The sequence below is a fragment of the Condylura cristata genome, unplaced genomic scaffold (assembly GCF_000260355.1).
Source record: "Condylura cristata isolate star-nosed mole 26May11 unplaced genomic scaffold, ConCri1.0 scaffold00024, whole genome shotgun sequence".
Classification (NCBI taxonomy): Eukaryota; Metazoa; Chordata; class Mammalia; order Eulipotyphla; family Talpidae; genus Condylura; species Condylura cristata.
Genome location: NW_004567125.1, coordinates 7,125,765 through 7,151,931, shown reverse-complemented (window position 1 = coordinate 7,151,931; position 26,167 = coordinate 7,125,765). Strand labels below are relative to the sequence as shown.

At 61.0% G+C, this 26,167-nt stretch overlaps 1 protein-coding gene across 2 annotated transcripts; it reads left to right on the top strand.

The window, feature by feature from the left end:
- The first annotated feature begins 1,537 nt into the window (after positions 1-1,537).
- On the top strand, positions 1,538-26,066 carry ADAP1 (ArfGAP with dual PH domains 1). Of its 2 annotated transcripts, XM_004688343.2 has the most exons (10): positions 1,538-1,666; positions 6,518-6,609; positions 12,842-12,924; positions 21,341-21,453; positions 22,255-22,401; positions 24,150-24,233; positions 24,486-24,548; positions 24,996-25,067; positions 25,280-25,508; positions 25,596-26,065. In XM_004688343.2, the coding sequence occupies exons 2-10, from the start codon at positions 6,521-6,523 to the stop codon at positions 25,622-25,624; spliced, it is 909 nt and encodes a 302-aa protein (XP_004688400.1). In that variant the 5' UTR covers positions 1,538-1,666; positions 6,518-6,520; the 3' UTR covers positions 25,625-26,065. The 2 variants fall into 2 exon arrangements, with proteins under 2 accessions (XP_004688400.1, XP_012584437.1); XM_012728983.1 differs by lacking the exon at positions 24,996-25,067 and having other exon boundaries at positions 1,585-1,666; positions 25,596-26,066.
- Positions 26,067-26,167: the final 101 nt, after the last annotated feature.

Genomic DNA, 26,167 nt, shown 5'->3' with positions numbered 1-26,167 from the left:
GGCTGGGCGCCCTGGGGTGGCTGCCAGTCAGGGAGCGGGAGCAAGGCCACCCCCAGCCCCTGGGTTCAGGGCTGGAGGATCCTGAACTGAGGGACCAGGGGTGCCTGCCCCCACTACAGGCCCACACACCCACGTATATGCACTCGTACCTGCGTGCCCCGATACACACATGTGCATGTCCCTGCCCGCACACACCCATATACACAACTCCCACATGTACCCTCCGACACGCGCAGCCTTCCAACACACACAGGCCCTTTACACACATAGGCACGGCCTGTCTTCGTGTGCACCCTCATACAGGCAAGTCCTAAACACACTCATGTGTACCCTGCACGCTCACCATGCACCCCACAGCCCGTGCGCGTGCCTCTACAAACCTCCAGACGCCACACCCTCACACACACGCACGCGGGCACATTGCGTGCACACTTGCGCACCCAGACCCCAGACTCACACGCACACTCCCGTGTACACACTCACCGTGGCCCAGGCATTTCGCTTCTGAGGAGGGGCGCTGGGGTGCCTGGCACTGGGGTGCCCTCTCTGGGGAGGGGCAGGCTCTGTTCTCAGGAGGGCATGGGGCTGGCCCCAGCCGGCCGCACTGGGACACAGTCGCCCACTGGTTCTGTCTTGCCACAGAGGAAAGTGTCTGTCCAGACTGCAGACTGGGGCATCCACTCAGCTGACAGAGAGCCCAGGGTCTGAGGACTGCTGGGCCCTTTGGGCTGCAGTGACTTGAGGGGGTTCAACACTGTGCTTTTAGTTGAATGGGGGAGCTATCGGTTGGTTTGTGTCTTGGGGGTGGGCACACCCCAGGCCCCCTGGGGCTCCCAGAGAACTCTCCTCAGCTGGACTGATGGGGCAGCCAGACCAGGAAACCTCTCCCTGAGGTGCAGTCTTCCAGAGATGGCTCGCCCCTGGCCAGGAGACGCTGCTCCCTGGGCCTTCTCCCACAGCTCCAGTCCCCTTCCTCGCTCGTCACCTTGGAACTGATGAAACTGGGAGGAAAATACCTGGGTGCCCCCTTGCCCACTGCCTCAGTTTAACAATCTCTAGCCTCCTCGACGCGGAACGCTTCAAACCCGACGTCCCCTTTAGACTGTAAGTGCCTTGTCGCGTTGCCTCCTCTGCAAGCACGCAGGGGTTTTTGTTGCCTCTTTTCAAGTGAAACCACCAGGACGAATCACCCCTAATCGTGTTCTCGCCACATGGGACAGAATCGACCCTGGGGGCTGGCATTTAGCGCCTGGCGCATACTCATACTCAGACGTCCGACGCATACTCAGCGCCTCTACTTGTTCCCTCGGGGTGCCCGAGGGGACCCCCAGCCCTGGGCTAGCCAGGATGATGGGGTGGAGCTGGTCACTGCAGGCTTAAGGTCCTCAGAGTGGCCTAGACTCCTGTTGCACAGATGGGGAGACCAAGGCCAGAGAGAGGCCCCTGTGGGGTTGGGGCTTTCCTGTCCAGTGCTGTCTCCCTCTGGGGTGACCCCTGGGTTAGTGCTCCACGGGTGTCTGATCTTTGCCTTCCAGATCCTGACTGGGCCTCGTATACCCTGGGAGTGTTCATCTGCCTGACCTGCTCCGGAATCCACCGGAACATCCCCCAGGTCAGCAAGGTGAAGTCCGTCCGCCTGGATGCCTGGGAAGAGGCCCAAGTGGAGGTACTGTGGCGGGGTGGGTGGAGGGGCAGGGTGGGACGAACTCTTGCCCTTCTGGGTGGCAGGCACCTTGACGGTCCCTTCACTCTGGTGGGCGGACTCCCGACTCTGAGGGCCAGCACTGCTCCACAGGGGTTTTGGCCGGTGGGGCCCTGGCGGGAGGTGGCCCAGGGCCAGCTGGCAGGACCTCAGCCCCTCCTGTGCCCAACCTTCTGCACCCCATCCTCAGGCTGACTCCTGACTCCCTCCTGGGAAGCTGCAGAGCCATAGCAAGGGGAGGACCACGGAGGGGCTGCGCACCTGCGCGCTGGCAGTGCCTGGGGCTTCGGCCCCGTCTCCCACACCCTGCGTCCAGGGGCCACTCATGGAGCAGCTGTGCAGGATCACGGGCCCTCTCAGTCTTAGGGTTTTATTGCAAATCCTTGTGAGAAGCCAAAGGTCACAGAGGTCAAGCCCTCATTTATCTGCCCACTGGCTTATCCATCTGCCCTTCCCTCCATCAGCCCACCCTCCTACCCTCCCTCCATTCTTGCACCCCTCTGCCGCTATCCTTCCATTGTTTTTGTCCATCACCCGTCTCACCCGTATCCATGCGGCACCTGTCTCAGGAGAGCCGGTGGGGTTGCTGGCCGGAGAGTGCCAGAGGGAGGGCACGGGAAGCAGGCACACAGCTAGTGCGCCAATGGGCAGGGGGTGATGGCTCAGGCTGGGTGGCAGGCTGGCCCCACCTCCTGACCAGAGGGGAGTGGACCAGGGCACAGGCTGGAGAGAGCACTCCAAACAGGGATGTCGCTGTGGAGTGTCCAGGTGGGCGAGGAGAGCAAAGGAGTCAGCATGTCCTGCCCCATGGGGCTGTGCAGGTGGGCAGGCTGGGCCAGAAGCCAGCAGCAAAGCCCCGCGATGGCGATGCAAGGGCCTAGGGAGGCCGGTGGCCACCCCGGGGGCCACTCGCAGGGGGCCTATTAGGAATGGCAGCCGGAGGCTCCCCGCTGGGTTGGGATCTGCATGTGACGAGCCACCTGCGCACCCAACTGTCACTCCGCTGTTGTCGGGAGCAGCCAGACTCACTGGTCAGGAAAGTCTTGGAGGCACCCCTTGGCGGCACGATGGGGGCTCACAGGCCAGCCCTGTGAGGCAGGAGGGAGTGGGACCCCTGTGGCAGGTGTGGTAGGAAACCCCCCTTTCACCCAAGAGCACCCATGAGAAAGTTTACAGAGACCAGGGAGCTGGTGCCAGCAGTGGCTGTATAGGGAGCAGGGAAAAGGTGGGGTGTGGTGGGGGAAGCAGGAGGTGAGGTGGTGGGGTACAGATGGGGTAGGAGGGAGGAGGTGGAGAGAGGCAGGGAGAAGGGAGGGCCTGGAGGGTGAGCTAGCAGGGCAGGAGATTGGGGTGCTTCCTTTCCTTTGCATTACCAGCATCTCTGCTCCGAGGGGCCTGAGGGCACCGGCCACCACGGAGAGGCTGGGTGTCCCCTGCCTTCTGAGTGTCCAAAAGGGGGCTGCCATTGCTGGCCGCGAGGAGAGGGGCTGTGAGCCCCGCAGAGCCCGGCCGGCCCCACGGGGCAAGAGCACAGCCCGGGTGTGGCCGGCCGCGGGGCGCAGGGCTCCGGGCGGGGCAGCACTCTGGAACCTCGTCCCTTCCCTTCCTGCTTCTCTTCATGTTTCCCCCAGGGCTTTACACTCTTCTCTAACTGCTTATTAAAAAACAGCGTTACGGAGCTGTAAGCCCCGCGCCCGCCATCCACTCGACCCGAAGTTTGGTCTTGAGAGGCGTGCGGGCCCTTCCTGGGACCACAGTCACTATTAGAGCTGTGCTCCCCTCGCAGGACGCCCCGCCCTCATGGGCCCGGTTTCTGTCTGGGATCTGCGGGTTCTGGATGTGAACGCACATCGGGGTGTGCGCCGTGACTTCCTGAGCGCCCTACACTGCTTCTCGCGCCTTCCGGGTCACAGCCGTCAGGGCGCTGTGCCTTGGAGGTGCGTGGAGGTGCCGGGGCGGGCCCTTTTATCAGTCACCTCCACCGTGCTCGTGCATTGGGGTAATTCGGCCGCCTGCACACAGGAGTGGGTGGATAGGGTCTGGAGAGCAGCAGCGAGAGGGGTCCCGCGCCCGGGTTTCCAGGCGTGGGTGCCCCCGGGGAGAGGCGGAGCCTGCTGGACACTGCGTCACGGCTCCTCCGGCGCGCACGGGCAGGTGTAGTGTCCCCGCCGAGACCGCCGGGCCGGCGAGCCGGCTCACAGATGCCTCCTTTTGTCAAGTGGCGTTTGCTGGAAACCTGGATTCCTAGAAAGTGAAGCACGAGGTCAGGCTGCGAGACGGAGACCTTGGAGAGGTCTGCCAAGCTTCCCAGCGGCCTGCGTCGAGGGCCTCGCGCGTGGTGGCGCCCAGGACTTTCTCCCCGCGGACACGAGTCCCGTGGCACTGCCACCCGGCACTTTCTGTCTCGACTGCAGCGGAGTTTCCCGTGACGTGTCAGAGAACACTCGCGATTTCTTCTCTGAACTTGCCCTTGTGCCTGGGCCACCTTTCGCTGAATGCCAGTTGACCTTTTCCCTGGGCCTTTACCTGCCTGGGAATTTAGCCTTGAAGGCAGTGGCTGAAGGCTTTTTTTTTTTTTTTTTTTCTAGATTATTTGTCTGTTGACTCTGCTCAGGGTGGCTTCTGCAACGGAAATTTTGTCACTTTGATGTTCTCAAATTGATCAACCTTTTCTTATGTGGTTTCAGGGGTTCTAGCATGCTCAGGCCTACTGTACCCTAGGATTAATTTTTTTTTTCCAGACCAGCTTTATTGAGGTCTAATTCACATACCATACAGTTCACCCTTTTGAAGTAGACAATTTTAGAGTATTCACAGGTCAGCAACCATCACTGCTACCTAATTTCAGAACATTTTCATATCCCAAAATACACCCTGTCCACGTCCGCAGCCACTCCCCGTTTCCCCTCCACCCCAGCCCCTCCTGCAAGTAGAAAGACCAGTTTCTGCCTCTGTGGGTCTGCCATTCTGGACTTTTCATTTAAACGGGATCACACAACACTTGGCTGCCGCCTTCCGCCCAGGTGGCATTTCCCAGGTTGCCGTGATTTTTTAAAAAGACATAATTGTACACGTTATTAAGAAATATTTATTTATTCATGCGTACAGAACTGGGGTACAGGCCAGAGGTGCTGGGGAGGTGAGAGGACTCACCAGAGACAGAGTGGGGAGCAGAACAGGCAGATTGATGAAGCACACTGCAGAGGGGAGCAGCGGGAGGGTCAGGAGAGGTCTGCCGCGCCATGTGGGTAAGCTCCCTGGCTGGGGATAGAACTTGTGTTGCAGTGGCTGTGGAGAGCTTTACAGTTTTGTGCTTTAACCCACTACACCACCAGGGAGGGTCCCCGGTCTTTTTTAAGACATTACTTAAGCTATGACTTTCATCAACTGCTTTTACTGCTTAATCTTAGAGAATAAATATTTGATTCAAACAGACTTAATTTTACTGAAAGGCTTTTTCCACTCGGCTTTTTTCTGTGGGACCCCGCTCTGCCAACCCCATTGATGACCCCAGATGTCTACCCCTTGGTTTGAGACTCAGTGTCACTGTGTATGGACCTGCCCAGGCCTTTGGAGCCATCTCTAGGCCTCGCAGTTTGCTTCACTGAGTTAAGTCTTCTCGTCAGTATCTGTTTTATTTGTGATAGTACTCTACCATGTAATATCTGACATGGAGTTTCCATTTTTCAGAATTTTCTGGTGTAATTTTTACTTGTTAGTTTACAATTGAATTTTCAAATCATTGCCAACTTTCAAAAATTCTATTCCTTTTTTCTGAGGACTGCAAATAAACATAAATAAACATGACATGTGTTTCCCACCTCCCCACCTGAGAATGTGCTAGGTCTTTGAAGTACCTTAGCATCATCAGGAGCACAAGAGTTTCTTCTTCATGGACTTTGAACATTTCTTATGCTGCTGACTCTAAGGTAGTTGTCTGGCTGTTAGCAGACATAGGGTCTTTCCTCTTATGTATATCTCCTAGCAGACTCATGTTTGATAGAGAAACGCCATTGGCTTTAGAATTCTAATTCTAAAGAGGCACTAGACTTTTGTTGAAATGTCTTACTGTGATTTTTTTTGGGTCCTCCATGTTCAGGATCCTCTGAGAGGTTCTGAACACATGATGACTTTAGAGAGAAGAATTACTTTAGTCGGGTGGAGGGTTAAAGCCCACATCCTTACTCCAACTCTTGCTCTTGAGGCCTCCGTGTGGTCAGATCTGGCCTCTTCCCCTCCACTCACCACACTCAGCTGTTGGGGCCTCTCCTCCATCATGTCCAGCTGCTCTGGCCCCAGGCCCTTTGCACATGCTGTTTCTAGCTCTAGAGACATCCTGGCATATGGCCTCCTGAGCGTGTCTCCCCTTTCCTGGGTAGCTCATTCTAACACCAAATGACATGCCATTTCTTAGCGCTGTTCACAGCATGTGTCAAGCCTTTGAGCTCTTGACTGTCATCTGCCGTCTGTCTGCGTCTCCTGCTCATAGCTGTCTCTAGGGAACTCCTGGTATCTGGTCCATTAGCTGCAGGCTGCATGAGGCAGAGAGGGGCACCTTAGGCAGTGAGCATAAGTCTGCCCTAGGGTGCTAGCCTTGGGTGATGGGGGGGCTGAAGGTGGGACAGGGCTCAGTCACCCTTCCAAGGAGGGGGATATCCTCTTAGTCACCATCTTGCTGGAGAGACACTGAGCCCTTCCCCCTGTCAGGGTTTTCCTAGGGCAGGAGGTGGAAGGAAGCTCTGGGCAGCAGAGGTCAGTCTGCCAGGGCCCTGGGGTCTCCCCTGCCTCGGTGCTGACCCGCTCTGTCTCTTGTAGTTCATGGCCTCCCATGGGAACAACGCTGCACGAGCCACTTACGAGTCCAAAGTGCCGGCCTTCTACTACCGGCCCACGTTCGCCGATTGTCAGTAAGTAACAAAGGGGCTTTGTCAGGCTGCTGTTGACAGCCGAGGGCCCTGGAGTCCAGCTGGGTGGCTCCAAAGATGGTTCCCTGGCCAGGGGGCAGCAACGGGCGGGGGCCTAGAGGGCTCGGGCAGGTGGGTTGGCTGAGCACCCCTATGCTGGGTGTGGGTTCTTGCGAGGGGGGCTGAGGGAGTGGGGATGCACACTTTTGCAGTCAGTTTTCTGGTCCATGTCTACTTTGGCTTAGCTGTGGCTTGGAGGTGAACAGCTCTTAAACCATTCTGTATCCCCACTTTTGACAAGGTCCCTGAGGGCCAGAGTGTGTTCTCCAGAGTGACAGAGATCTTGATGGCCAAGCTGGGAACTTATCCGTGGCAGGCAGGGCTCACACTTGCTCTCAGGCAGGCCACCGGGACAACCCTTCTTGGAAGGGGGTGAGGACCCAGACTGCCCATCTTCCAGGCCTGCCATGTCTAAGACTGTGGGGTCCCTGAGAGACAGCTCACTGTCAGGGCCTCGAGTTACCGTGCCCGGCTCAGTGCCAGCCCTGCCTCGTGTTGCCTCAGCCTGTCTCCCGCGACTGGCTCTGTAAGCTCACGGCTCCCTGGCCCACCGTGTGCGGCCCTCAAGTTCCAGGCTGGTGCGTGCTCCTGTTTCCGATTCTGGTTCAGTAGGCCGGGGCCCCCGCAGCAGGCGCTCTGCGTGCCGGCCGGCGGGGCTCTGCTACACAGGTGCATTCCACATCACAGCAGCCGCGGCTGCGTGTTCCAGGCGCAGTGCAGTCCTTGGCTTTCTCCGGCGGCACCTGCGAGTTGGGGGAAGAGCCAGTTGGGATCACACTTCAGGGACAGGAGACAGGCCGACAGATCGCTCAGGGCCTCGCCCTCCTTCATTGCCTGTGACCTCCACTCCCTTCCCCCCCGCCCATAAACACACATTCCACCCCTTCCGGCCAGGCCCAGGGACCTGCCCACATCCTGAGACTGCTGCCCCTGCCATTTCTGGGCTCACAGGGAACCCGGCACCCCAGACCCAGCTCTCGGTATGAATCAGCCAGGCTGCGGGCAGCTATTCTGAGACAGGGTTGTGTCGGCTTAGCCGCAGGCTGCTCTGTGGTCTGGGTCGTTTGCATGACCTGCATCCCCGTCTGAGCGGCTGTAGGGCACAGGCTGACCACAGGTGCAGGTCCTTGCGGGGACGCTTGACAGGGCCCTCGGCATCCAGGGCCTGTGACCTGCTCACAGAGACCATTCAAGGGACACCCTTCCCTAGTGTCCAGTGTCCGGGTAAGAACAGATTCTGTCCCCAGCTGACCCTGGCTTCTCCTACCCTCATGCGAAAGTTCCAGCATATGACTGCACCGCTGACCATGCATGGAGGCAGTCAGCCAGGTAGAGGCAAACCTCAGCCAGAGCGGTGGGCCCTGGAGAAGCTCCTCAGCTGGCTGGGAGAATCGCGCAGGCAGCCAGGAGACCAGGGAGGTGTGGGACCCTGGTCCAGCAGTTGCAAGGCCATGGGTGGCGCGCGTGCCTGTGCATACTGCGGGGGCTGCGGGACGGAGGAGCTGGGCCAGGAGCCCCTTGTAAACTCTCGGCAGACGTGGACAGCAGGTGGTCTCACTCACTTTGAGCAGGGCTCGGCAGCAGGCCCAGGGAGGCATCTGGCTTCCCATTTGTAAGTCAGGGAGGACCCCCGAGTCCCCCCACCCACCAGGCATCAAGAGGGTGGGATGAGGCTGTGCGCCGTGTGGCCAGAGCGAATGCTCTGGGCAGCTGGTCCCTCCCCAGTCTGGTCTGGAGCTCGGAGCTCAAAGGTAAGCGTGGGGCAGTCAGAGGATCCAGCCACACGGTAGTTGCTAGTGGCAGGCTGGTGAGTCAGAGAGAGGTGGGACCCAGGCAGGTTTCGATCTCAGCCGGGAAAGTCATAACCTGCTCCTGTTGTATTTCTGAGGGAAACTGCCCCCTCCTTGCTGCCTGTGATGGGCCAGCAGGCAGTGGGTGAGCAGCTCCCTGGCAGCAGTGGGCACCAGGAGAGGTCTAGAGCCCAATTCCCGGCCCTCCCCGCCTCCCCCCCAGCAGTATCCCTGGTGAAAGGATGCCGTGTGAGCTTCCTGGGGAGGAGGCGGAAACAGCAGGAGAGCGGCTTCTCACAGGCTGGAGCTGGAAGTCCAAGGTCAGGGTTTCTCCTGAGGCCTCTACCCTTGGTGTGTAAACAGTCTCCTGTCCTCCTCTGCAGGTGATCTCATCGCCTCCTAGAGGGAGCCACGTCACTCTGGGCTCACAGTTGCCCCCCTGTCCCCTGCCCCCCCCCCTGGCTATTTGGCCTATTTATTAATCAGTAGTCTCCTGTTTCCAAATAAAGGTGCAATCTGGGGGGCTAGTGGGAGAAGGGCTAGGACTGCAGCATATGCTTTTGCGGGGGCACCAATGACCCACAGTAACCTCAGGTCATGCAGGTGAAGTGGTAGGAGGCCTGACTGTACCTCAGGAGGGTGGGGACAGGGCAGGCGGGCTACAAGCCGTGAGGCAGCCCCAAGGACCCTAGCTCGTGGTCCTCGCCTGTTTTCCACAGTGACAAAAGGAAAACTCTGAACAGAGCTCTGTGCAGCAGGCTCCAGGAAGCTAAGACCAGGGGCAGCAGTTTTCTGGGAAGGTTGTTCACTGTACAGAAGGGAAAAATGAGGCCTGAGGTGGGCCATCTCCCCAAGCAGCAAAGTGCAGTCTCCCGACCTCAGGGCGGGGCACACACTAATGGGTCCTCAACCTGTGACTGAGACCGACAAAACTGTGGGGAGATGGACGCGTTCAGCAATGATCATCAGAGGCAGATGCCCGCAACGTGGCAAAGACGCAGGCAGGTGAGCTGGAGACAGGGCCTGCACCCCCAGAGCCCCCTGAGCAAGCACCCCAGCCACCCAAGCACTGACACTCTCCTGTGCTGGTCACTTTTCAAGTCCAGACCATTCAGTAGGTGCCCCCCAACCTCCAGCCTGCACCAGGCTTGGGGGATGAAGGGAGTTCAGTGCTGCCTGGGATTGGAAGTACCCTATAGGGGCATTAGAAGAAGTGGACCCTGGGGTGCAGAGTTGAGCAGCGCCAGGCTAGGCTGGGTGGGAGCTCTCCCCAAAAGTCAGGACGTGGAGGACGTGGTAACCCCACGCGCCTGGCTGCCTCTGCCCTCCCAGCTCCTGTCAGCCTTGGCCAGCCAGCACAGCCCCGCGCCTGGCTTGAGGGGACCCCTCTTGGCCCCAGATCCCTAGCACTGACTAGAGGGGCAGTGGCTTCTGAGCACAGCACACACGCCTGGAGCCCTCCAGACGCAGGAAGGGATGTTGTCCCTCTGTGGTACTTGCTTCCACGCTGATTTTCCCTGCTGCGGGAGACCGGACCAGCTGGCCTTAGGAGGCCAGGGCAGCCTGGACCTGACTGCCTTAGTGACCCCATTGACCAAGGGTTCAGGCTGTTGGGCACCTGGATTCTGCTGCCAGGTCTGGGAAGACCATGTGCACAAGGGTAAGCCAAGGGCCCGCACCTGCCTGTGCCAAGGATGTGGTATGGAACCCTCCCTGATGGGGTGTGGGCAAGGCCTTGTGGGGCTGTCTGTAGATACGGGTGCCAGATGTCAGTGAGAAGTTTCTTCAAAGGCTGCATCACAGTGACGTGCCAGGCTCCTCCACACAGATGTGGCACTGGGTCCTCTCAGCTCTGAGATCATAAAGACAGGGAACTGGGGGCAGGGGGTACCAGCTCCCTCCCCAGGGCTGTACAACACCCTGTCAGGGCGTGAGTGTCGTCCTCAGCTCAGGACCAGCGAGGGGGGATTTATGTGGAAACTAGGTCTTTGCAGATGAGATCCCGTGGGTTAGGGCGGCCCTAAGTGCACTGGCTAGTGTCTTCTGAGAAGTGGGGACACGGCTGAGCCACATGCACAGGCAGCAGCCACACGAAGATGGGGCAGAGGAGGGAGAGGTGCGCCCACAGACCCAGGGCCGGCACGGACTTGCTCTGTGCTCCGGAAGGAGCCAGCCCCGTCTGCACTTGACGTAGGCTGTCCTCCAAAAGAGACAGCTCCTGTTTTGAGATGCCGAGTTTGGGGCAACTTTTTTACAACAGTTCCAGCACACCCACAGAGAAGGGGTCCTCAGAGTCTCAGCCAGAGTAGGGGTAGGGGGCTTTAGCAGGAGAACTGTGTGGGAGCTTTATGCTGACCACATGGGGCCCTGAGTAAAGCCAGAGATTTCCTGTTTGTTCTGTTCTGTGTAACCGACTGGAAACAGAAGCTCCTCAAAGGCGAGGACTCGTGCTGAGGCTGTATCCCGCCCTCCACCTGGGGTGAACACACCTGGGTTGTGCGTGGTCCAGAGACCCACAGCCTTTACCAAGTTGTAGGGCAGATCCCTGGGGAAACGGAGCACCCGGAGTCAAGAGCAGAAAGGGAGGTTCCTGGGCACCTCCCCGGGCCCTTCAGGCCCCCCGTCTCAGCTGCATTCGTCTGTTGGTCTGCACCCCCAGGAGCCCCTCGGGAGACACCTGGCATAGGCAGGCCAGCAGGTGCTTCCGCCTTCCCAGAGTCTGGCCTTGTCTCGGTCGCCAGCAACGGTGCGAGAGCCGTCTCCTGTGAGGTGGAGGGGCTCCGGTCTGGTCCGCCCGGCCAGGAGAGGCCAGAGGGCCCGGGTCTGTGGGTCCTTACATGCTGACCCCCGAGGCAAAAGGCCGATGTGATGGGGACCAAGAAGGTGATGGGGACCTAGCCGACAGCCCTGGGTCACGAGGGGACCCAGGCAGCCTGCCCACCCAGCAGAGCCAGAGGGTTCCATCAGCAATAGGAGGTGGTAACCGTGTCACAGGGTAAGTGAGTTAAAATCCAGGCTTTGCCCGCTCTCCCTCCATTAGCGTCTCCACCACCTGCACCTGCGGTCTTGCGTGCGCCCCGGTAATTACGGGCGCAGAGCATGGGGCACGCCTGGGCCGAGGGGCGAGGGGCTACAAGGCGGCGTCCCTCTGAGGCGGAGGACAGGATGCGAGACTGCCAGGGAAATCCTGAGGGAGCGCTGGCCTGGCCCTGATTCGCATTAGAGGCCTATAAAAATGTGCCAAGGCTCCAAAATTGTCTTCACCTGCAAGAACTGACAGCGAGGCGACCCGGCCTGGGGTGGATGCGAAGCACGCGTGCGCAGGGAACTGGCGCGGGGTGGGCACGGACCGTCAACCCGCCAGTGGACGGCCTCTCGGGTGACTGCCGCCGCACGAGTTCACTCGGGCTTGGGGTGGGGCTTGTGTCGCGGCCCAGGGGACCGGAGGCCCCACACGGACTTCTGAGCAAAGCTGAGAGGTGAGGGAGGGCAGGGGCACGAGGGGTGCAGAGTGGGAAGGAGGGAGAGGTGTAGGTGCAGGGGGGGAGGGCTGGACGTGAGGCCCATCCGGGCTCCTGGGGTCTCGTGGGCACCGCAAGAGCCAGGACGGTGAGAAGTGCGGGCAAGGGCGTCCGCTCCCATGTGCAGCTGGCTGGGGGAAGGGGGCCCTGGGGAGGGGGTGGTGGAAGAGGCCAGGCGAGGGAGGGCCCGTGTGGACCGAGGCCAGGCACGGGCCGCCCTGGCGGTAACGGCCGGAGCATGGGGCTCCTTACAGAGCCAGCCCCCACCTTGACAGGCTGTGGCCTCGCCAAGCACCGCTGGGGCTCCCGGGGCTGGGGGGGCTCCAGGGCAGGAGGGCTGGGTCCTGGCCTCCCCCACTCAGCCCCGGGCCGGCCCGCAGTTCCCGCAGCATGTTAAGGGAGCTGGTCAGTGGCCATCAGGGGCCAGGGGAGGGACCGAAGCCCTGGCCATATTACAGCCACACCCTCCACCTGTCCTGCCCTGCGGAAGCCGTCACAGGCCGGGTCGTGTGGCCGCTTACAGGAACGTCCAGACAGGCAAATCCAGAGGCTGGAGCTGGGGTCCTGGCTGGGGTCTGGGCGGCGACTGCTCCGGCCTTCTGTCTGGGCGTGACTTGTTCCTGAGGGAGAGGGCGGCGGCGGGGCACAGCCCTGAGCAGGTAACTTCCATGGTATATATGCTCAGTTTTTTAAAAAGGGGAGATGTTAGTGGTGAAACCTGACGAGGGCCCGTTGGCCTGCCCTCTGCGAGGCTGGGGCACCTACCCCAACGCCAGCCTCTGGCTGACCAGGCCGTGCCCACAGGGTTCCGAGCCCAGCAGCCAGGCTCAGGGGGGTGAGGCTCATTCTTTCTTCTCTTCTCAGACTCCTGCGGGAACAGTGGATCCGGGCCAAGTACGAGCGGCAGGAGTTCACTCACCCCGAGAAGCAGGAGCCCTATTCTGCAGGTGAGGGCAGCTTTGTGCTTGGCTGTGTCCCGGCTCGTTGTTTGCGGGTGGTGCAAGAAACAGGGGTGCAGCCTCATTTCAGAGGCAGGTGCGGGCTGAGCCGGCACAACTGAGGTCTGTTCCTGCATCAGGATGCTCTTGTTGCAAGCAAAAGAAAATCCAGCTCAGCTGGGGCGAGAGAAAGGAACCAGACTGACTCGTGTCATGGGTCTGGCTTCAGGAACAGCTCGATCTAGGCATTTGGTCAGTGTTGCCAGGACCTGGCTTCCACTTTGCAGTTTCGTCTCTGGCTCAGCAGCACCCTCCTGCTGCCCGTGGACTCCAGCAGCGCTGAGGCCCCAGCCCTTCCCAGGCGCTGTGGGACAGGGCAAGTGTGACCCTCACAGTGGGTGGAGGAGTCTCTCGCCTCTGGTCCTCACTGCTCAGGGATGGGTGTGCCCGGTCACCCTGACCCGGGGGATGTGGTGTTCCTGCTTCTGGAACTTGTGGTCCTCCACAGGAAAACTGGGGTCCGAGGTTCACGCCAGGCAGCAGAACCAACAGACCTTGCCCGTTAGCGGTGTCTGGAGAGTGTTTTGTGGGTATATTTGCTTCCAGGCATGTAGGTCAGCTTGGGTCAAGCCTCTCCCCACCTCCCCCTACACCACCGTGCTCTGGAGGTGGCAACAACCCCCAAAGCCAGGGAGACGCCTGCCTAAAGCACCTCCTTCCCAGGTCGCTTCCCCCCCCACCCCCCCCACCCCGGGTGCTGGGCTGCTCCTCTCATGAAGCCTGAGGTGTGGGGCGGGGCAGGGGAGGGGCTGTGAGGGTGGCCTCTGTGTCTAAGCCGGAGGCCTCTGAGGTCTCTGAAGGCGGCAGCCATGCAAGGCTCAGACCCTGGACCCTCCTGCGGGTGAGGGGCTGAGGGCCCTCTCCAGCCTGCCCGTTCATGGCTGTGGGAGGCCGCAGCCTGCAGCCCAGGGCTGCCACCTCAGGGTGTTGCGCTGGCGGCTGTGCCTGTGTATAGAGGGCAGAGGACCCACGCAAGGGCTTTGCCTGTCGACCTGGGCCGGGAGCAGCTTAAGTGAGGTGGGCAGTTCAGCAGGGGCAACAAGAGGACTCTGGGGCTGCTGAGCAGGGGAAGTAAACTGGGTATGTGGACCACCTGCAGCGTGGCAGGCCCTGAAAGTGGGGTACCTCCCAGACCCAGAATGGTGTGAGGACGCGGCCTCGTGAACTGGCGCCTCCTCCACCTGGCAACACTGGCACAGAGAAGGCCTCCCCACGTGCCCACTGCAGGGCACGGCCCTCCTGACCTCTGAGCACCTGGATCCTCAGGACAGCACCCCAGCTGCAGCACTCCATGCTCTGCTTCATCTCCTGGCCTGCAAGGCTCCGTCCAGCAGAGGGGACCCAGGTCTCCTCTCTTACCCACAGAGGGGCAGCGGCTGCTCCAGCAGTGGGGACCCCAGGGCCGAGGCCCCTTGTGAAGCACAGTGGCTGTCACCAGCGCCTGAAAGCCGTGCTCCCCGACTGTCAGTGCTGCTGCCGGCCACTGGCCCCCCACCCTGCTGAGCCCTGAGGTTTAACTGGATTTAACGGAACCCGGGGTTGCGGGACTCTGGGAGCTGTTAGCTTGGTTCCCCACCGCCAGCGAGGCCCCCACCAAGCCCCCCTTGGGGCACGGGCACACAGCTATGTGGAGAGGAATCCCCACTAGTCCCAGACTTGTTCCTCAAAGCACTGGTCACTGAGACCCCACTGACCTCTTCTGTTACCCGGCACCCCACATGCTCTCCAGGAGCCCCTCTCAGGCCAGTCCCAGTGTCCCTGGACCAGTCCGTTCCCCCACTCTGCTGGGTGGAGGGGAGCAGGCCCCTGATGCTTCTGTCCCTTCCCTGCCTCTCCCTCCCCTCATGGACAGGGCATCTCTCACCACAGGACTGGGACTGGCAATCCCCTGAAGCTCTTCCCCATGGCCTACCCGCGCTCTGAGGGCACCAGGGGGGATTCCCACGGGCACTTCCTGCCTGCCCTGGGCCTGCCACAAAAGCACTTTCCCACAGCATAGGCGAATGCAGAAGTGTCTGGTGGGGAGGAAGGGGGAACGCGGGGCTTGGGAAAGCATCTCTCCTGAAGTCAAGACGGGGAGGCTGAGCTTTTACCCTTCAGAGGACCCCCCCTTGCCGAGCGGGCGCCTGAAGGCTCGGAGGGCTGCCACTTGTCCTGTTGGCGGAAACCGCACGGATCTGGGCCGGTGCCAACACGCACCACCCCAGCCCAGAGCCCCCAGACAGCCCGATCGGGGGCGGGGCACGCAGAAAGTCGCTGACCAGCACGAGTCACTCGTTTCCAGGCTGGGGGGGAGCATCTGGTTCCGTCATGAGGTGTACGGTCCATCTGGGGCCCTCCTGGGTGACTGAGCGGGTTAGACGGCCAGAGCACGCTCAGGGGCCCATCTGCACCCACCGCCACTCCCTGGCCCTGCACCCCTCATCTGAGGGTTTGCCTCTTGGCTTTTCATTTAACTGGTCACGTGGTTTGGGGTCTCTTGCTCTGGCTTCCGGTGCCACCGGGCGCCCCCCGCGTGGCACATGTAGCAGCATGTCAGTCGTTCCATGGGTATGTGATTCTCTGTACTATTTTTGCAACTTTCCTTCACGTCTATAATTAGTTCAGTACAGAAAACAGCAGCGTTGCTGGTGCTGGCGGGAGCGGCGTCCGGACCCCGCCGCGGAGAGGCACCCTCCCGCTGGCCACTCCCTGCCTGAGCCTTCCCGCGGCGGCCTCTGGCCCGGGAGCTGAGGCCAACCTCCCCTGCCAGGGACAGCAGAGTCTGAGGGGCGCACCTGGTGTCCTTGCACGGGCTGGGCTGGGACAGACGGCTGCGCTCCCCCGAGTCTGGTTTGGGAGTCGTCTCAGTTTCTGGGAGACCAGTAACCACTAGATGGGTGTGGGGAGGCAGCCTGAGTTGGGGTCAGGAAGGTTCTGGGAACTCTTGGTTGGTAAGGGTTCGAGTGAACCCCTCACTTAGAGCACATCCTGTACCCACCCCCACCCCTGCATTTGCTAAGGCTGCCTGGAAACGTGACCTCTGCCCCCAGGGGCATGCTCCTGTGGACCTGAATGTTCCCTCTCCCCACCCTGGGTGGCCAGAGGATAAGACTCTGCCAGCAGGATGCCTGGAGGCTGGGCTGAGGGGCACTGAGGGCAGAGCCAGGCTGGCAGCAGGTGGCGCTGGACACAGGCATCCTGGGCATGCTGGCCCGCGGCAGACCTGCCGGTGCCTCTCCTCGTCACTGCACAGCCTCGCCCTGCGTGAGTGCAGAAGGCCCTGAAGGACCTGGTGTCAGGGAGTGAAGGGCATGGGGGAGATCTCAGGGCCAGTCTGTGACAGGTGGGCCCTCGGCAGCCAGTGCCAACCTGGCAACCTCTAGCTGCCACCCGTGGCCAAGGTCATGGGAGATGCCAGTACCCTCCCAAGATAAGGGTGCCCAGGCCAAGCGGAACCTTCCACCTACCCTGCCCCAGCTCCCAGCAGGCCCCTGCTTACTGGGGGTGATCCTGGGTAACAGCTGCTCCTGGCTCCCTCCCCAGACTGTCCCCCGCCTTGAGCCCCAGCCTCAATGGCTGTCTTTCATGGGTGGGACAATGCCCCCTGTTGTCCAGAAGGCCAGGGCCAGCCACCCCTGGTGACCAGGCACTGACAGACACAGCACTTCCTGCTGAGGCTTCAGACCCCTCCTCCGCAGGGTGTGCCCTCTGCCTCCCCCTGGCCCCTTCTCCCGTGGTAGGGGCAGCCCCTCCTCGGTGCCTGTTTCTGCACAGCAGGGTGGAGGCCAGAGTTGCTGCTCTGGTCCCACCTTTGTTCTAAATGTCACCGTGGGGCAGGCGGGCCCAGAGCCCGGTGAGTGAGTGCCAGAGTCCTGCTCCCTGGCCGTGGTTTCTCCACCTGGGTCATGGGGGAAGACCTGGACACAGCTGGGGGTTCCTAGTGTGGCTGGTAGGGGCTGGGCAGAGCGGTAGTTTGTGGGGCTTTGCTGGGGGGTGGGACAGGGCCCTCTTGGTGCCTCCGGGGAGCTGGGCAGACTCAGGACTGTGCCCATATCTGGTAGCATTTTACAGGTTAGAGCTGTGTCAGGATCCCCGGGTTTGGGGCAAGTGGAATGGGGGAGAGGTGCTGTTGGGTAACCCGGCCCCGCCCAGCTCTGCCAGGTTCCAGGACAACCCTGCCGGTGTCCACACATTTGACTGCCGGAAGGAAGATGCTGTACAGAGAAAAAGCCCGTTTGTGGATGCGGGGGGCCACAAGGAAGGGTGGAGGGGCTGTGGGGAGCCCACCCCAGCCTTGCCTCCGGTGGCCTTCCTCCTGGGGACCAGGACGACGTGGTCTCCAGTCCCTGCTGGCCTCCGTGTGATCTTGCTGAAGTCAGGCAGCATCCTGGGGACATGGGGCAGAGCCCTGCCGCCGGGCTCCCCGTGACGGCACACGGGAGGATGTCCCAGCAGACGCGCTCAGACGCACAGTGCAGAAGTGCCCCACACGCACCTCCGAACGTGGTGTCTGGGCACCTGCTGGCTGCCCACTGTGGCCTGTGCCCCAGTGCCCAGCCCCGAGGGGCTGGGGTCAGGGGTGAGTGGGACTCCTTGGAGAGACCCTCCCTAAATCCCTGACCTGGTCCAAGGTCAGTGTGGGGGGGATCAGCTGTCTGGCAGCCCTGAGACACGAACACTGTCTACCACTGGTCCTGCCCAGGCCTTTCCCCTGCATGTCGGGGGGGGGTCCCCAATAGCCGGTGGGGCCAGGGTGGGGGGGCCCACCCCAATAGCCGGTGGGGGCCAGGGTGAAGGATGGGACAGGGAGCTCTTCTCAGAAGGGGCCAGCCCGGGTCACAGGTCGCCTACTGAGCCTTGGCCTCTGCCCTTTCCCAACGGCTTCTTTTGGCCACTTCAGTCAGGGTGTCCAGGAATCTGAGGTGGCAGATTGCCTGGGGCCTGCCTGGTGTGGGCTGAAGTTTCTGTGGGGGCTGCAGGGCTCCAGTCAGGAACAGTTCCCAGTGGGCACAGCCTGGAGCCCTGACTGACCGGTGACGGTGGGGTGAGCCCAGCCTCAGGGATGTGCCCATGCGCCCACGCTCAGCGCGCCGCCTGGCCCCCCACGGCCCCAGCCCCTCAGTGTTAGGCTGCCTGAAGACTTGGTAGGTGCTGTGGAAAGGACAAACCCAGGCTAGCACTGGGAGGGCTTACGGGGCTGTTTTCTACATATGGGCAACTGAGGTGTGGTCCCATGCCTGAGCAGCAGAGACCCAGCGGCTCCCCCAAGCGGGGTGGGCCGGCCTGCAGGAGCAGAGGAGAACGGGCCGGGCCGGGCTGCCTGTGCCCGTGGCTACAGTGGCAGGCATGGCTGCTCCGCTCTGGACATTCTTGTGGGGAAGGGCAGACGCGGCTCCCCAGGCCCTCGCGGGAAAGTGGCTGCAGCAGGTAATTGGGCTTCAGCTTCCCTGGAGCTTCTAACCCTGGCTCCCGACCCAGAGGACAACAGGCCCAGAGCTCTCCAGCAGGGCACCCCTAGACAGAAGCCAGGCGGGCGCAGGCCACCCTGGGGCGTACCCACGAGCCTTCCTGCCTCCGGAGCACACAGTGTGAGTCACGGCCAGGAGTCTAACTTGCGCCCACACCCTGGTGCAGCACGCAGGCCCGTGCCACAAGCGTGAGACAGCTCCCCTCGTGAACCCTGCGTGCTGACAGCCGGTGCCCCCGAGACGCACCCCTGCTGCCCTGCCTGTGGCTCTAGAGTTCGCCTTTTCTGGAAGGTCAGCAGTGGGACCGCAGTGCGCGGGGCCTGCAGCTGGCCTGGTGCCCACAGGCCACACAGCTGCCGCTCGGGGGGTGGCCTGTGCCTGCGTGGCCCCTGCTGACGTTCTGCCCACAGAAGTGCCTTGCTGCCGGCTGAGGTCGGGGCGTGTGTCTGGCCTGTGCTGATGATGACAGTGGGGCCGCCGTGGACAGGGCGCAGTGGCTTCCTGTGAACACTTCCTAGCTCTCTCGGGTCACACGGGAGTGAGCGCGTCACTTTACAAGAAACCGCCAGGCTGCTTTCCAGAGTGTCGGCCGTGTGCACTTCCTCTGGGGGTGGGGCGCCCGTGCCGCTTCGTGCCCCCTGACCTGGTTTTGTGGGCTGGTTTGGCTTTACCTTCTGTGGTGAGTGGTGGGTCTCCCAACGTTCCGGGTGGCTTCAAAGAGGGCTTCCTGGGGAGGGGAGCGCAACGGACCCTCGGCTTCACGGCGGGTGGCCCCTGGGTGGCCGGCCCCAGCTCACAGCAGGTGTCCACTGACGCTGAGCTGGCCGCTGCTCTGCCTGTGAGGGGAGGGGAGACAGCAGGAAGCTGGAGCCTGCCGCTGGCAGGTGTCTCAGGCCGAGCTCCCTGACCGTGACGGAGAGGCCACAGCGGGTTCCCAGGGCGCAGGCTGGTGAGGCGATGTCCTGCACCCCAGGCCACTGGCTGGGGGGGGGGTGGTTTGCTCACTACAGACTGGGGGCCAAATTGGCTCCAAAGCACAGTCACTGTCCCGAAGCCTGACATTAGGCATCCTGGCAACTCGCCACTGGGAACACGCACTGGTTCGGGAGCCGGCAGACCCAAGCCAGCACCCCCTACCCTGCACGTCCCTCTCATCTGGTCGGGGGGGGGGGTAATTGATGGAGCCAGGACATGTAGGAATAAGAATAGAAGGGAGCTCTTCTGGCCTCACCTGGCCCTGGGCACCTTGAGAGATGAGGCACTGCTGCCGCCTGCTGGTCTCCAGGGGAAGGGCAGGCAGGCAGCCCACCCTGGGTAGCTGTTGGTTTCCTGCACCTGCTGCCAGGTGACCTTGTACCAGGCCGTCCCACCGCTAAGCCTGTTTCCTTCTCTGTAAATAGCATAGCCTAAGAATGTGCCACAGAGGTCCTTTGGGGGCTTAAATGAGCCATCTATGTAGTGTCTAGTGGGCCTTGTCGTGTGGTGTCCTGGCAGTTACATTACCCTGGGCTGCTGCTGCTGTGCCTGGGGCCTCCTGTGTCTACCTTCAGCTAACTCGGAGAGGTCAGACTTGACCTGAAGCCAAGTGGACTGTCAGCTTACCCAGGGCTCCTTTAGTCAGTCAACAAACACTCCAGGCAGGGCCCAGTTTGGCTTGAGAAAGGACAGGTGGTAGACTTGTTGCCTGTCGCGTGTGTGCAGGGGTGGAGGGCAAGCCATGGGCCCCGAGGTGCGGAAGGGTGTGGGGACCTGAGTTGTGCAGAAAGCAGGCCCCTTCTGGCACTGTCCCACAACAGACCAGGAGGCGCCAGGCGTCATGTGCCCGACGCCAGGCTGAGGTCTTTTTATGGCTGCATGTCTTGAGGGCAAAGAAAATAGCCCTTGTCTCCATGGTATTGGGGATGGGGCTGCCCGGGCAGCTGAGGGGAGGGCAGGCAGTGAGGTCAGGGCCGAGCAGTGGCATCAGCAATGAACCCAAGGCTGCCAGCCTGAACTCTGGGGGCTATTGTATGATGAAAGCAGCAGGCACTCTTGCTGGCACAAACAGCACCCCTCTTGTCATGGAGAAGCACTGAGGGTGGGGGTGCTCCGCCCACATGGTGGCAGGACCTGGTTCTAGAGAAAGCTCACCTGAAGCCAGGGTCTAAGCAGATGGACGGGCTGACGGGCCTGCCGCCCTACTCCTTATGTGCCATGGAAGGCAAGTGTCCCCAGAACACGTGCCCATGCTGGGCTCAGCGGAGCCGCTGTGGAAGCCCCTGGGGTCCACCCACAGGGCCTGGCCACTGTCCAGCCCCCACAGGGTCCCACTGGGCTATAGGAGGAAACAGTTCTGACGAGGCTTCCCCCAAGGAGGTGTCGAGTGAAGCAGAGCCACGGCTACTGGCTCTCTGCACACGTGGTCCCAGGACAGGCCAAGGGCAGGGCTGAAGGGGACACGATGCTGGAAGGAGGGGAGATGCTGGGGTGCAGTGTCCTTTCTTATGGCTGCTGTAGTGAGCAGCCACATAGTCTGCAGCTTAAAACACCAACGATTCACAGTGCTGGAGGTCAGGGCCACAACCCCTCCCTCTGAGGACGTGCCGGCCCCCGGGCCCACCTGAGTAACCACTGTGCTGTCAGGCGGTGGCTGCCCTGGGCCTGATTGCTACACTTCCAAAGAGAAGAGTGTCAGACAGCCCCCGAGCCCCCATCACCCACAGGCAAGTCCGGCCAGGCCCTTGGTGCCCTGTGGGCAGTGGGCAGGCTGTGGCGGACGCCCCGGGCTCATATGCTCGCTCTTACACCCAGCTGCCCCCACACCGAGGGCTGGCAGCCCTGCAGACGGCAGACTGGCAGTGGGAAAGATCGGGTTGGCGGCCTCTGCCCGAGCCCATCCTGACACCTGACTCCACGTCTCCACTTTTTCCCCCCAGGATACCGAGAGGGCTTTCTTTGGAAGCGTGGCCGGGACAATGGGCAATTTTTAAGCCGGAAGTTTGTGCTCACGGAACGAGAGGGGGCCCTGAAATACTTCAACAGAAATGATGTGAGCCAGGCACGGGGGAGGGAGGGGTTCCTGTCCTAGGGCAGCATCCTGGCTGCCCACCGCGCCTGGGGCAGTTGGATGCCAGCCCCTGATGGTGGCACCAAGCCCTGTTGCCCTCATACAATCCCTAGAGCCGCGAGGCCTCCTCCCTTGGGGTCAGGCCACCCGGTGAGTATACACCACCTCCAGTTCCCTTTGGGGACATGTTGTCCTCATGGGGACACCCCATCTCAGTCCCCCGTGACATCACACTACCTCCAAGGGGGCATGCCCCATCCACCCTCATCAGTCACTCCAGGCTCCAGGCCTGGCTGAGTGATGCTGGGGAAGTGGGTGGGCCTGTCCTAATGGGCACCCCCGGGCCTGAACAGGGCAGAGAGCTGCAGCCGGTAGCCACCCCATCTAGCAAGTAGATGCTGAAGTGGCCCTGGGCCCCTATCAGCACATGGGGGCAGTCTGGAGGCTCCCCAAGGCCCCACACCATCAGCTCTAGGTCAGACACCCGAGCCTCGCATGGCCCACAGTCCCCAGCTCAGGAGACAAGAGTTCAGGGGGCAGGACAAGGACCCGGGAGAGGGGGGGCCAAGTGGGAGGTGGGGGACGAGAAGCTGAGCACTGGAGTCACAGGAGGGGTCTTCCAGTTGTTGGGACACCCCACAACTCCTAGGAGAGGTATTGCTGTCCACTTACAGACCAGGAAGCCCAGGTTTGGGAAGCCCAGAGATACTCAGAGGCGTCCCCAAAGCCACACAGTACCAGCTCAATCACTTCCCAGCGCTTAGGCCCAGCCTTGCTTCCCAGGCCAAGGAGCCCAAGGCCATCATGAAGATCGAGCATCTGAACGCCACCTTCCAGCCTGCCAAGATTGGCCACCCGCATGGCCTGCAGGTCACCTACCTGAAGGACAACAGCACTCGCAACATCTTCGTCTACCATGAGGATGGCAAGGTGGGTGTACCAGCTGGTTTGGGGGTGGGTGGGAATGAATGTCCTTGTCATCTTGGAGAGCCCCACAGGCACAGCGGGGGCCAAGAGTGGGGAACCAGCTCCTTTGGGGGGGGAGCAGGGTGCATGTGGATAAGGAGGGGGCAGCTCAGCCCCACCCACCTATCCAGCGTCCAGAGGGTGAGGATGGGACACAGGCCCACAACACAACCCCGCAACACCCATGTCTGTATTTTGTCCAACGATGGGTCCCTGGTTTTGTCGCTATGGTTTCCATTCTCTTTTTATCTGAAGGTATGTGCACAAGGTGTAAAGAACGAGGTATTTCTACAAGGCTTGAGAAACGAGTCTGGGCCTCCTCACCTCTTTCCTCTCTTCCAGGCAACCACCTTTCAAATGTTATTTCCCTCCCTTTTATATTCGATAAATACTAACGTTGCCAGCTTAACCACTTTCATGTGCTCAGCATAGAGGAATTAAGCACATTGGCTTTGCTGTGAGACCCTCAGCTGTCCATCCTCAGAACTCTTCATCTCCCCCATATGAAAATGGCCCCTTTCAACACCCCTCGTGCACTCTCCCTGGCCCTCCCTGTCTATCTCACAGTCTGTCTTTGTATGTCTGCAATTTTCACTGAGCATAATGTCCCCCAGGCTCATCCACCCCATGGCGTGTGTCAGAATCTCCTTCCTTTTCAAGGCCGAGTAACATTCCGTGGCCTGGATGGGCCCTGTTCTGCTTATACGTTCATCCATTGTGGTATTTGGGTTGTTTCCACACTTTAATGGCTGTGAACCACATTGCTGTGAATGTGGGGTACAGATCCCCTTGAGACCCTGCTTTCGGTTCTTCTGGGTGTACACCAGAATGGAACAGCTGGCTCGCTGGTCATCCTGTTGGCCACTGTGAGAACTTGCCCCTCGGTCGTTGATAGGGTGCAGCACCTCGCCGCGGCCCTCTGGTTCCGTTCTCTGCGTCCCTGCCAACACTGGTTTTCTAGCTTTTTGCGACTAGCCATCCTCCTGGGCTGGAAGTGTGGTCGTCTACCCCAGATTTGCATCTCCCCAGTGACAGCATCTCCTTACGCCTCACTGACCACACTCCTGTTTCTCCTTTGGAGAGATGTCTATTCAAGTCCTTTGCTTCTTGTGGGTGGGTTTAGGAGTTCCTGTATGATGCTGTAGTCACTTACCCAGTACACGACTGAGTGAGCAGTATTACGCTTATTCTGTGGGGTGCCTTTTAACTTGTGGACAGGATCTTTGGATGCACAAAACTTTAATTTTAATGAAGTCCAATTTGTTTCTTTGGTGTCATATCCAAGAAATCTCAGTCAGTCCACGGCCAGCTACGGAGCCCAGGACAGCCCCGGGGCCAAGGTTGCCAGCCCCCACCTACTGTCCCCCAACCCATCCTGAGCTAGCCATGTGGGATGTGGCCACCTCCTAGTGTGGTCTCTGCCCAGACTGGCCCTTAAGCCCTGGGCCCTGCTGTCCCAGGGGCTCTCCTCCCACAGCTGTACCAAATGCTGCTGTGTCTATGTAGCTCTGGCTCAGGAAAGGCCAGAGTGAGGGGGTCCCGCCTGGCCTGGTGGGGCTGACAGGAGCCTATGTCAGCCTCACCCCGGGAGTGTCTGGAGGTGCCCAAGGGGGCGGAGCTTTGGGGACAGCTGCACCACCCTGGGGAGCCCCTTCGCCGCATCATTGGCCGCAAGGCTATGGCGTGGCCTATGCCCAGTGTCCGACTTCCAGGAAATGGTGGACTGGTTCAACGCGCTCCGTGCCGCACGCTTCCACTACCTACAGGTGGCGTTCCCAGGAGCCAGTGACGCAGACGTGAGTGGCTCCTATTATCTCCTCGGAGATGTGGCCCCTAGCCTGGGATGGTGGGTCAGGACACCATGGGCTCACGCAGACCCCCAAAGACTCTTGCTGCTGATTGGCCTGAGGCCTGAGTGACCCTGGCTATTCTCAGTTTCTGGGTTAAGTTATAGTGGAGAGGAGGCAGGGAAGTACTGGGGGAGGAACAGGGGCCCAGGGGCGTGCCTGGGTGACTTACCCACCCACTTGAGTGCTTTCTCTGCCCAGCTGGTGCCGAAGCTCTCCAGGAACTACCTGAAGGAAGGCTACATGGAGAAGACTGGTCCCAAGGTGGGTTTGGGCACCAGTATGTGGCTACTGGGGCTTGCGAGGCCTCATGCCATCAGCACCTGGGTTTCCGGGGTCAGGTGTGCTGTGGACACAAGGTGGGTCATCTTGGTGTGGGCAGTCCCGCCTACTGTTTGCCCCACAGAGACAGTGTGGCCCACGCCTGTAAAGAGCAGACGAGGGGGACCCATATCCCAGGACCCAGGCCACCCTGCAGCCCGCGGCGAGCTTTGTGGGTGCCCAGGGGCCTGTAATGGAGGTTCCCACCTGGGCTCACAGACAAGGGAGGAGCTGGTGCAGAGAAGGAAGAGCACTGAGTGTGGTGGGTGGTGGCCAGCAGGCCCCGCGGTGGCCACAGGAGGCCAAGTGAGGAGTGAGGCCCTTCCCTCTGGTGGTGAGCTGTGGTCAGCTGGGGACAGGGGCTCGGCTCAGGCCCTCTCTGACCTACAGCATACAGAAGGTTTCCGGAAGCGCTGGTTCACCATGGATGACCGGAGGCTCATGTACTTCAAAGACCCCCTGGTGAGGAAAAGCTGTGGCCCCAGATCAGCTGGGGTCAGAAATGCAGCCAGCAGGGCCCTTGCAAGGTGACCAGTTTGCTGGACACGTGGCGTGATATGGCTGGCCAGGCTGCCGAGGGAGGGAGTGGTCTGGGTTTCCCCAGCTGAGTGAAGCTGCCCCCGCCTGGCCTCGGGTGAGGGACCCAGCCCAACTCAGCTGACACCTACCCACAGGATGCCTTTGCCCGTGGGGAAGTGTTCATTGGTAGCAGGGAGAGCGGCTACACGGTGCTGGATGGGCTCCCGCCGTCTACGCAGGGCCACCACTGGCCACACGGCATCACCATTGTCACACCAGAGCGCAGGTTCCTGCTAGCCTGTGAGACCGAGTCAGAGCAGAGGGCGTGGATGGAGGCCTTCCGGAAGGTGGTGGACAGGCCCATGCTGCCCCAGGAATATGCAGGTGAGGGCCAGGTGGGGTCTGCCTGGGGACTAAGCCTAGTGCTGTCAGTGTGGCCGTGACAAGGTTGGACATTTGTCCCTTTTCCAGTGGAAGCCCACTTCAAGCATAAACCCTAGCAAGTGGCCCATGGACTCTGGACTCACTAGACGAGGCTGGCGAGGAAGCAGCAGCTGAATCTTGGGGGCCTTCAGTCGGAGGGGGTTGGCTCCTCAGCCCTGTCCTGCCTGAGGGGGCAGCCCTGGATATGGTCAGGTGGGGCCTGAGCGCTAACCACCAGGACGTATTCTCTGGAACCTCATTTTAGCCCATCCTGACCTCTGACCCCATCATGCTGCTGCCCCCTGGATGTGATACCACTAGCCCCTCCTTCGCGCCCCCCTCCCCTCCTACCCCTGCACTCCCCACTAGCCACCCCTTCAGCCCCTCAAGGATCCTCCCTGTCCAACCCTGACGGGTGGGCTGTGGAGACGCGGGTGGGCTGCATGCTCCTCTCCCACTCCCTCTGCCCCCTCCAGGCTCCTTCCTGACTACGTGCCACCCCTCCCCCAACAAGTATTTATTGAGCATCTGCTGTGTGTCAGTTGTAGGGTGCTGGGGGCTGGGGTGGGGAACATGGCCTGGTCCTCAAGCTGACCTGGCAAATGCAGAATGGTCTTGTG